The sequence below is a fragment of the Xenopus laevis genome, chromosome 2S (genome assembly GCF_017654675.1).
Source record: "Xenopus laevis strain J_2021 chromosome 2S, Xenopus_laevis_v10.1, whole genome shotgun sequence".
Classification (NCBI taxonomy): Eukaryota; Metazoa; Chordata; class Amphibia; order Anura; family Pipidae; genus Xenopus; species Xenopus laevis.
This window is the reverse complement of record NC_054374.1, coordinates 38,482,589-38,494,728: the sequence shown is the minus strand read 5'-3', so window position 1 is coordinate 38,494,728 and position 12,140 is coordinate 38,482,589. Positions and strand designations below refer to the sequence as shown.

The window sequence follows — 12,140 nt, the reverse complement described above, 5'->3', positions numbered from 1 at the left end:
AATATCCCCATGCTAAATAGATTGCCCTTGGGTATGATGGATATTGCCTCTATTAAAGTGTAAGCTTAACTTTACATTAATGTTTAATATGTTACAGATGGACCTATTTTTTTTCTATATCTTTCATTCATTAACTCTTAGCAACACATATTAATACATGATAAATAATCCATAAATAAATCTAAAAAATAAAGTGTCATTGCAAATTGCCATTGAATTCTCCTGTTTACACCATATTAAAATTAATGTTATGGTAAATAAGTCTCTTTAACTAGACCCTTGCAAATCATCTCATGAATTATTGCTAGCAATGACAAGCCAAGTGGCATACTGGCATGACCACATTTTGGTGAAGCCAATCTTCAGAGCTTGGCTGATCAGGATGGTAGATCAGAGGTTTAATTGCTCAACACAATATGACTCTGGCTTCTCAGGCAATGAAAGAGACACAGGCACATGTGTAGCTAGATTGCTCTGAGGGATGCAGTTGTATGACATGTGTAGGAAAATAGGTAGCAAGGAGCCACGACATATAACATGTTACACAGAGTATACAGTACAGCAACAGAGACAGGTGACCAGCAGTATAGGAATAAACACAACAACAAACAGTGACTATATATTCTGCCACATTTATCTATTCACAGTTCTATAATAAATGATCATATATCTTTGTTTTACCCTGAAAGTCCAGCAGCAGCTACCAAAAACAGCATGGCAGCCACAGCCAGATTCCTTGGCTTGTAGTTCAATAACTGTTCCAGTAATCACATGCATTTCACCTGCCTTGTGGGTGAGAAAAGCTGGACCATCTGCTCACAATCAGTAAAACATGTTTAGTTGTTTGAAATAGATTATTTTGGGTTTAAACAGTTGTTGTTTCTGTAGCTGGTGCCTGCTGTAATCATCTGATTATACCTGCTTCTTAAAAATTGCCAACTAACTATCTAACTTTAAGATGTTAAATTGGCGTCAAATTGTTTTTTTTATTTAAAGAATTACCAGAAAACATTTTCAAAACAAGTCCTGTTTTTTGTGTTCGTGTTGAACAAAAGTGTGTTAGTATAATGATGTATTTCCACATCTTTTCCCCCCACTACGTTTAGAATAGCTTGATCTGTCCATGGTGCTGAAATGAGTCTTTAAATGAAGCAGCTACTTCTAACAGCAACACACGCATCTGCATTTAGCTACAGTTGAAACAAATATACCAGGATGAAATTTAATTGCGTGCAGCTAATATCATGGTCAACACACTAAAATCACAGCTAGAGAAATCTTTTAAATCAGCTTTTGGGTATTCAATTTACATAAGATGTAATTGTAGCTGTTTGCCCTACACAAACATGCATTTATTGCATTAGTAGAGATTATTTAATCTATACCAAAAACTGTTTGTATAAGGAAAAAATGCATAATTCTACAGTAACTTTCCATTATATATGAAGTTATCAGTGGTTTTAAAGTTAAATGCAAATGTAATTGCTATTGAAAACAGTATCTGTCAGGTTGTTTACATTCTCTGCTCTCCTTGTTGTAATACAGCAAAAGCCAGCTGTTTAAAAGACCAGGAGGATACCTGACTTCTGTTACATTGTTTTAAATGAGAAGGAAAGGCTTAGTGCATTTGGGGGTGCTATTTTGTTCAACTGCGCATGCATTTGCCACGGGAAATTTGAAGAAAGAAGAAGACAGAAGAAGATCGCTCCGTGGTGCTCACTGGTATAACCCCAGGCCAGTGCAGTTTTCTGCTGATAGGAGCACCAGCCTGGGGTTTCGGGTAAGTCAATACAATCACTTGCGGGTGCCTAACATTTGGCAACCTCAAATGCACCAAACCTTTACTTCTCCTTAAAGAGCCAGAACCAGAAGGGTGGAGATTCCCTTAATGAATTTGTGAGAGAAGAGAAATGATGCAATAAAGAGCTGGGAAACTGCTCTATTGATTTGTTTTGAGATCAGGCAGCAACCATGGAAGATGTATTTGTTTCTATGTACAACATGACATGAATACAATTGCAGCCGCTTGGCAGAAAACCAGTTTATACTGAATGTGCACCTGTGGTTTCCAGTTTGCACAGGCTCTAATTTTCCAACACAGCTAGGGTTGGGGTGAAAAAATTAGTTTTTGAATCAGGGCTTACTAGGGTGAGCTGAGAAAATATGTATGCTAAATCTTAGTGAATCTTATGTGAAGCTTTTAACTGAAAAATTAACTATGCCTATAAGCAACAATATGTACAGTATTTATGTTCCTGAAAGATAATGGCAGTAACAAGGTGGCAATAAGGGGGTAGCACTTTGTCCCTTGACAGTTTTATGCCCTGCGCTTTCAGTTATATTTTTTAATCCAGTGTTACATAGTTACATAGTTAAATTGGGTTGAAAAAAGACAAAGTCCATCAAGTTCAACCCCTCCAAATGAAAACCCAGCATCCATACACACACCCCTCCCTACTTTTAATTAAATTCTATATACCCATACCTATACTAACTATAGAGCTTAGTATCACAATAGCCTTTGATATTATGTCTGTCCAAAAAATCATCCAAGCCATTCTTAAAGGCATTAACTGAATCAGCATCACAACATCACCCGGCAGTGCATTCCACAACCTCACTGTCCTGACTGTGAAGAACCCCCTACGTTGCTTCAAATGAAAGTTCTTTTCTTCTAGTCTAAAGGGGTGGCCTCTGGTACGGTGATCCACTTTATGGGTAAAAAGGTCCCCTGCTATTTGTCTATAATGTCCTCTTAATGTACTTGTAAAGTGTACTCATGTCCCCTCGCAAGCGCCTTTTTTCCAGTGTAACGTGCAGAATGTAGTTTGTGGCACCTACACAATAGATGTAAATGTTCTTTATAGATGGACCTCCAGCATTTGCATCCATAGGATTTGTAAGTGATCCCTGATAATTTAAACATACTTTAAAATGATTTTGTTTTTAAGTTATGTCTGTAGTTAGGTTATATAAACAAATATAAAGAAATATATTTTTTGTACACAATATTAACATTTAGAATCCTATCATAGTGTTGGAATTTAAATCTTGCACTGCTTATAAAAGTGAATTAAAACATCCTTATAATATGGATGTAATCTACACTGATATTAATATGGGATTAAGAATAAAAGGGAAGTGATTTATGGTTTTAAATGGTTGCGGTCGGGAAAAGTCTGTGTGAATCAGGGGCAGTGGTCAAAAATGTCCTAAATTTCCATTTCAGTATGATACAGACTTTGTATCAAACAGAATACTGCAATGCAGGAGTCTCAATCAAGTACCAATATATGTTACAAGCAGCAGAAGCAAGAGCTCATCTTTAGGTTAAACTCAACTGGACCCTAGCACAGAGAGCTGATTTGTATCATGGATGTGCATAGGATACAGCAGCTCTGTGGCAGAACCAAGTGCAAGAGCTTTATATATTGCCAGGGTCGGACTGGGCCGACGGGACACCAGGAAAAAACCCAGTGGGCCCCAGCCCACATGTGCCCCCGCCGGGCCAGACCTGCTCCCCAATCGGCTGAACAGCTGTTGTGGCACGTCCTTTGGGCATGCGAGCAGCGCAGTGTCTTTCACGCATGTCGCAAGTTTGGAGGTCGCAGACCCTGTGGCTGCAAGTGGCCCCAGGAAGTATAAATGCCCCACAAGGCCCTAATGTATATACAATTTCAATAAATATTAGCAAAACAGGTCAATCTCTAGACATTTTGGGGTCTGAAAAATAATTTGCTGTGGGGCCCAGTAATTTCTAGTTACGCCACTGCAGGAGGGCCCTTCATTTTGCAATCTAGGTAGGCTCCTAATGTTCCAGTCCGACCCTGTATATTGCTACAGGCACAACTTTGCTCCTTTTAGCACTTCTTTTGTCCGATATTGGTAAATGATCCCTCAGGTTAAAAGTAAAACAATTTGCGAGCACCGATGCACCAAGCAGTCAATATAGTTCATGAACATAGTTTAAGCCCACTTACCGCAGAGAGCAATGATATGGCTGCTGTCTTCATGCACAAACTTCCTGGTAACCGCTTCCTCCATTATCTGCTTCACCTGAAAGAAACATGTCAATTAAGCTGGAGTACCAAACTTTATTCATCAGCAATCTAAAACTATAATAAAAATGTGAAAAAACAAGGGTTATGCACATGTCCATATAAGAAGCCTTAGCAATGAAAAATATACATTGTACAGTATATGGCTCCTATTGTCTTGCTGTCACTGGATTGGTAGATTGCAGTAATGGAAGCGAAGTTTACTGCAGAACTAGGTCCTGCAAATCACTCTTTTTTAAATAATTTGTATTGTATTGATTATGGAGAAGAGGATCAGCACCAAATACCAAGGAAGTACTAAAATGCAATTGGCTATGTCATGTTTCTATTCGTAGTACATGAATTGACAAAAATTCATGTTTTCAGGGTTCAGTTCTCCTTAAAGATCATAATACTTGTTTGGGTAGTAAAAATGGGATATATTTGCCAACCATTTAACAGGAATATACCAAGTGCCTTTAAAGGAAATTATACATTGATTTCTTAGCTTAACTACATCCTTTGTCAGGCATGTAACCACTCTCATTAACCAATTATGTATCCTAGCAACTACAGAATTAATCAATTTACAAACCAACAGTATTTATAAGACAAAGAAGGAAAAACTCAAAATTTCAGATAGCAGATTTCTCTAACAGACAATTAATAGCACCACTACATCTATCCAGCTTTGCTACTCTTGTTCCTTAATATATAATCCCTGATTCACTATTTAAATGTTCTTCTGTCCATCTAATACAGGTGCTGAAAGAAAAACAAATGTATTTTTATTTTATTTTGCTATTGTAAATCTGCATACACTACTTCACTGGCATGACAATAAACAGTTTGTAAGCTTATAGGACACGCCGGGATAAAATACATACAGTGGGCTCATTTATCAACACTGGGCAAATTTGCCCATGGACAGTAACCCATGGCAACCAATCAGATTGCTGCATTCATTGTTCTACTTGCAGCTTGTTTCAAAAAGCTAATCACTGATTGGTTGCTATAGGTAAATGCCCATGGGCAAATTTGCCCAGTGTTGATAAATGAGCTCCAGTGCGTGTACTGAAAGCTTGCTATGATGAATGATATTTTCAAAAACTGGAATGTCTGTTATTTATTCAGCAAAAAAAAGACTCGAATGTAAAAAATTCAATGGGAGTTGCCCTAGGCAAATTCGAGTTTTCGAGTTTGTAAACTCACAAATTCGAGTTTTTAAAGCCTATAAGCACGAAAAATTCTAGTTGTATTCCATCGAGTTTTTTTACATTTGGATTTTTTCATACACAAACGTTTGAGGTTTTTTTTTTTAAATTGAGAAATGTGTAAAATCTGCCCCTGGGTATGCTCTATACACAGGCACTAAATACTACTCCTTTAGAGGGGGGATGCAGATCTCAGAAGGGATATTTCTCCTGTGGAAAAAAATCCTTATTTTCCCCCTAAAACCACAAGCCACAAAAGGAATGTGGCAATAATAACAATATGGCTAAAGAGAGGAAGATGTTTGGAGATTTATCATCTATGGGATCATGTAGCAAAATGAATTTCAGCTCCATATATGTGCTGAACCTATACATGGACTCCTAAACAAAGTATACTAAAAACACAGACACAGCAATAGAAGAAATAATGCTGATATTAGTGTAAGGCAGGCAGGTACGTACATGATGCACTTTCCTTATAACTCAACATCCTTTATTGTACATCTGGGTTTCCCCAGCCTTTCTCTTACCTGTATGTACCCTATTGCTATAACTTGCTTTGTTTTTGCTATGAATAAATGTAATACTCCCTCTCTGCAGATGTTACACAGTGTATGTTTTCACATATTCGGTGAAACACTTTGGGCATAATCACCTTCTTCCAACCTTTAGCATATGTACAGCAGAATAAAAAGGTCAGTGACAGAATCAGGAGTTTCTTTTCTCTACACGGATCGTGACCATCAGTTGGGAGAGATTTTCCCTGCCCCCACGACAGATTTTCTCTTTACAAACATGTGTCTCTGGTAAATGTCAGAGCAGCTGCTTCTTAGTAAACAGGGAAGACTGTGTGATGTCAGTGCATTCAGGGACCTGCTTTGCTATCGATCCATTAGCGGCCACAGCCAAAGTATCCCAGATGCTCCTCGCTTCCTAGCTATGTCCTTATGGTCACAGAAATGCAGCTTTTCATAGAGGGAAACCCCAATACCTACATACTTCTCATTGTTAGAGTCATTACTACTGTTTGGATTTGGATCAAAACCAATGCTTGCTTTCCGAAAGGAGGTTTCAGGTTGTGTCCAAATCCTATTCCAATACACTGTAATCATTTGGTATCACAATGATATTAAAAGGTTTTTGAGCAGATGAACTACACAACCATTAAAGGGATAGTTCACCTTTAAATTAATGTTAACTATGATGCTGACATTGCTATTCTGGGACAATTTTCAGTTGGTCTTCATTTTTTATTTTTATGGTTTTTCAGTTATTTAGCTTTGTTCATAATGGTCTTATTTATCCTAGCAACCAGGCAGTGGTTTAAACAAGGGATGGGAATATGAAAAGGAGAGGGCCTGCATATAAAGGTAAGTCATGAAAACAATAAAATTATAGCCCCACAGACATGGGTGTCCACATATAGGGGCAAGTGGGGGCTCTCGCCCCCCTGCATCCTGCACCTCAGTTGCATGAGAGACGCACAGGGGGGTTTTCGTGCTTGGCGGTGCTCTCCTCCCTGGCGGACAGCAGGACCCTCCTTATGATGCACTGGAAATCCAGCAGCCACAGCATCATCGCCGTGAGCAGGAAGCGGGGCAGCAGCAGGCAGCCACCTGTTTCACAAGTTTGCCAGTGTGGGGCCCCCACAGTGCAACATGGTGCTGAGCCGTCATCCCCTCCGGCCCAACTCTTCTGCACGACATCGGGAATTCCTGCAACGCTGCTCCCCCTCGCAGGCTTACCTGTCGGGAGGAGAGGCAGGAACACTAGTGCGGAGAGCGCAATTGCGCTCTCTCGCACTAGTAAAGCTGAATTTCTGATTTAAAAACCGGAAATTCTGCTCTTAAAGGTATCATGAGATGCTTTTTGATGGCCCTGGAAACCTATCTGGTGCTGCTGCCTGAGGCCCCTCGACTGCGCCTACTTAGGGGGCTCCCGGGCTCATCTGAGATCCTGCTTCTCCCTTTCCCTCCCAGGGGCTCATTACAAGGGCAATACTTTAATTAATACCTTATCTACTTGCCCCCCTACCCAGCAAAATTTTCTGCGGACGTCCATGCCCACAGAGCAATAGTTTTGGCTTGAAATGGTGGTCAGTGACCCCATTTGAAAGCAGGAAAGAGGCAGAAAAAGGCAAAAACTATAAAAAAAAAATTGAAATAATCAGAATAATTAATAATTTATTGAATAATTGAAAAGTTGGTAAGATATGGGCCTTCTATTTCATACTAAAAGTTTACTTAAAGGTGAACCACCCCTTTAACAATTCAGTTTCCTCCTTCACTCATAGGGGCAAATTCACTAAAGCGTTAAGCGCCTAATGCTAGCGCAAATGTGCCAGCGAAGTTGACCTACTCTAGCGCTACTTCACATCCTTACGCCATGCAAAGTTGCGCTATGGCGAAGGGACGTAACTAAGCTAATTCACTAACTTGCACATTTTACTGAACGTTACCTCTTGCGCCAGACTTGCCTTCGCTACCTCAGACCAGGCGAAGTGCAATAGAGTAGATAGGGATTGCTTCAAAAAAAGTTTACAAGTCCCAGAAAACATGGCATCTTTTCCTTTTTTAAGGGTGATAGGCTGAAAAAGATCGTCCATTTTTTTGGGGTACCCTCCTTCCCCCCTACATTTCCCCTAACAAATGGCACCTAAACTATACAGTGGGCACATGTATAGGGAAAAATAACAAGTCTATTTTATTTTATGAAGCTTTCCCAGGCTTGTGTAGTGTAATGTATTTTCTGCTACATATACGTCCATTGTACTTTTGGCGCCGTATGCAAATTAAGCATCACTAGCGTAACTTCGCTTTGCTTGACAAATTGATGCTAGCGCAACTTCGCTACCGTTCGCCTCCATAAGCGCAACTTCGGATTTTAGTGAATTAGAGGCGCCCTGGCTAAACTTAGTCTGGCGAAGTGTTGCGAAGCCTGTGCAAGCCCAAATCAGCAGGTTAGTGAATTTGCCCCATAGAGACAACCACTTACAGTACATAGGAAAAGAGCAGACAACAAATTGGTGTCCATTGCATGCATGTGCTTGCAACGGTTTGGTACCCTCAATGAGAAGGAGAGGTGCAGATTGTGTAATTGTCATGGTAATTGTGCAAGGTGCAAGCCACATATACCCAAACTTGCAGACAGCCTGTTTTGATCCTGGCAGTGCTATATTTGTAGAATGAGGCATGTAAATACCTTCTATTTTTAAGAAGGCTTTACACTGCATGTCTTGCATTGTGAAGGGCTTTAAGGCTCCTTTTAGCCTGTCTCACCCTAACCAGGTTGGTTTCTCTGCTTCTCTGATGGTAATTCCAGGACCTACCTGCTTCCAAGTTCCCTGTATTCGGCACCTTGCAGAAGGAACTCCCATTTGGGAGCAAGGAACAATCAAAACCAGTGTATATGTAGGCAAAGTACCTTTGAGAATGGCATTGAAATGTTCTCAATTGTGGGCATATTTTCACAGCTCATTAGCTTGCATTCACAAATTAGCCCTAGTGTCATTTACCAACCACTGATTAGCAATACTGAGCCAGCTGCAGTAAGAATAATGAAGGAAAAAAGTGATTAGTTGCCATGGGTTACTGCACTAGGGTATTTACCACTTTTTAACCTATGATTTGTTCTATGAATGGTTACTGTGGAAACAATAGGAAAGTGTTATGAATGACCGTTGCCCAAGAACCGTTCCTACTCAAGAGCAGGACAGCAGGTCTTGTCACTCCCTTCTCCCTGAAAAGGAGAAGGTGCCAGACAAAGTATGCCATTTACTATGGCTTGTTAGAGAGGTCCCTAAATTGTGAAGACCAGCTACATTTTGAAAGAGGAGAAGTTGTCAGAAGTGGAGAATGAAAAAGAAAATCTTCCCTTAAAAGCTGGTTCATTGTCTTCAGCTAGAGCTCAGATACTCGTGATAACCTTACTATCATTCACCGTTCTCTCTTTCATAGCCAACAAAGGGTCTCAGCTTTTATGGACTTAACCTGCCAAACCTCTAGCCACATAAAGTACTTTTTATAAAGACAGTATTTTCCCCACCAATCTTTTCATACGGAGACAGTAGGTGGGTAGAGTCCCATTCCTGGGGCCACAACTTACATACATGGAACATTATTGTTTTCCTAATCGGTTAATCTGCTTTTGTGGCTTCAGGTTTCTCACACATCCCATTAATCACACCACTGGGCAGAACCTGTTGGTTAGTACTAATGTTTGCATAGCGTTTTAATATGTTTAAAGTACTCAGGCAATTCAGAATATTGCCAGGGTTCTAACAGCCAGTTGCTGGAAAACGACACTGATAAAAGGGTTGTAATTATTTTCTCCTTTGCCTTTTGATATAATTAGTACACAGTTTCTGTTGATAGGATATTATTGACTGGTAGTCTGTAAAATAAGGTATTTCCTCACACTGAAATCCGCCTGATTTCCTATCATTGGTGCCATCAATAGAAAGAGCTAATGCAATTATAGCAAGATGAGGTGTAGTTGCGTCACAAATGCCAACCTGATGCTATTCTTTAATTACTGATGTGGGTCCATTTTTTCTGTATGTCTGCTGGGGAAGGCTCAATGGTGGTTTTTTTATGTTTTTTGTGGGTGGAAAGATATTCTACTAATTAGATCATGGAATCTGCAACTGTTATGTGCTTTTTGCAGTAGAATAAAGCAGGCTTTATTCTACTGCAAAGCCTCCCAGCAGGGGTAATTTATTTTGCAGTACTCAGTGTGCAAAGTATAAAGAATGGCCACTGCTTGGCTTCTGAAGCTGGACAGATGTACAGAGTGCAGTTTTTACCAGAATGCAAGGGTTTATAGGGAATACCTATATAGCATCTACAGCTGGAATTGCCTGTATGTGATGCTATAACCATTGGCTATCTTTGCAATCTGGCTCTTCAAGATCCTGCTTAAAGCACATGAGATGAGATGGAGAAAAATAACTATTATATACTGTATACTGACTTACATAATATTATAGAAGGCAACATGAATAGGATGCCATCATGAAAACAAACTTTGTCCAGTCAGGTGACAGAGCTTGAAAGAGTGGCAACATTTGAGAAGAGTGAGAATATGAGTAGGGGTAGTACAGCTGGACCTTGGATCAATGCTAATGGGAATCTATGGCAATCTGTGGCCCATCGATATCGATCAGACATGACCTCCCAAGGGTTTCCAGGTGATATGCTGCCTACTCCATCAGGAGGGGATGAATTGTCAGCTTTTTTCAGCCTGTATATGGCATCTTTAGAGTGGGGCTGCTGTCAACCTTATCAACATCAATTCCTGTTTTACATAATCATACTTAGGGGATGTAAAGGCAAAAAAATAAAATCCAATTTTTACTTTCTTTAATGAAAAAGAAATGCATCTCCAATATACTTTTATTAAAAAATGTTTTTTTTTTAATAAACCTGACTGTATCCAGTAAAATTCCCCCTTCATTTAATTGCTCTGACAGCTGCAGATAGGAAAATTCAGACAATCCCTAACTGCTCTGCAGGAAAATGGTCATACTTTCAAACTGCAGCGGGGAGCCCCCACCTTACTTCCCTGTTATGATGTGCGGGTCGGGTAAAACCTGACCTGCCCTCCCTCCACCCACGCCCACACTCATCCATTTCCAGGTTCCTTTTATAGACCCGTGCCGCCCTGCCGATGATGTCATAAAAGGGACGGGGCGAGCAGGCGCGTGGCTATAAAGTCGGAAGTCGGCCTTTGAAGGTGGAGGAAGAGGGTCCCGCAGGTATCAGGCCGGCCCGGACATCACTACTTCACTGACCTCGAGCAACTTTGTTTGTTTCCCTGTAAAGCAGCTGGCGACTGCATAGAGTCTTGCTGCATCGGCTTCTATGGCAGATATTATTTGACTTGTGCTGTTTTGATAATTTATGATGATCCCTAAGCTTAACCTCCCAACTGAAGCAAGATGACAGCCCCCTGCGGCCAACTTTGAAAAGATAAATTATTTGTTTAATTAGGCTTAATTAGGTTTCTGTTGCAGTAAGTTCATGTTTATGATTAGTATACGAAATACAGCATTTCTAGCATGATTCTATTTTAGACTTTAGATCCCCTTTAAAGAGCACCAGTCACCATTTTTTTTAACCTTGTTATTAGCCCGCATTCCAGTTGGGGAGATACAATAGTCAATAGTTTGTTTTTTTTTAAAATTGCCCAGGGAGCTCCCAGGATCCATGTGGCCCAAATTGCCATGTTGGTGCTGCAACTTGCTCATTATGTGCATGTGCACTATGAAAGATGGCAGCCCACACTGGGTGCTCCCCCTCAGTGTGGGCAGCCTAGAGTGTCAGCACTATTGATCCACACCTTTGACAGATGTCCTTTAAAGAATACTATACAATATACATACACGACCATGTATGTATTTTAGTATTGTATTGTGTTGCGTTTTGTAGTTTGGTTGTTTATAAATGAAGCATATATGATATGGTATGTGTAACTGTATATTTGTTTTGCTCATGTTGAATAAAGGTGTAGATAGCTGTGTACTTTAAAGGGTAGTCTGTGGCTAGGCGTGGCCATAGGTTGGAAATCTGAAGTAGAAATAAGATATATTACATGCATAAAGGAAAAAGCTACTTGGTTCCAGCAGTAACTATATCATCTCTATGTTAACACTGAAATATTTAGCTAATAACTAATATAAGTATTACTATCCGAAATTTTCTTTCTCAGAATAAGTCATTAATTATACTTCCTGGGGTCAATAATCCTCTTTCTGTTAAAGAGCCTATTAGCATAAGTCTTCCCAGGTGAACGTTAGCTCTGTGCCTAAAAAACGCACACAGCCACATTAACCTCCTCACTGAGTCCTAAGGAAATGTGTTTAGACAGGGGCAGGAGGAGTCAACCAATA

At 40.0% G+C, this 12,140-nt stretch overlaps 1 protein-coding gene across 2 annotated transcripts in view; it reads right to left on the bottom strand.

Annotated features, from left to right (window-relative positions):
• Window positions 1-12,140, bottom strand: part of LOC108709348 (small G protein signaling modulator 2) — a 169,976-nt gene that overhangs the window by 110,820 nt on the left and 47,016 nt on the right. For both annotated transcript variants that reach the window (XM_018249111.2, XM_018249110.2), the window contains exon 2: window positions 3,981-4,056. In XM_018249111.2, coding sequence (XP_018104600.1) covers window positions 3,981-4,056 — 76 coding nt within the window. The remainder of the gene's footprint in view (window positions 1-3,980; window positions 4,057-12,140) is intronic.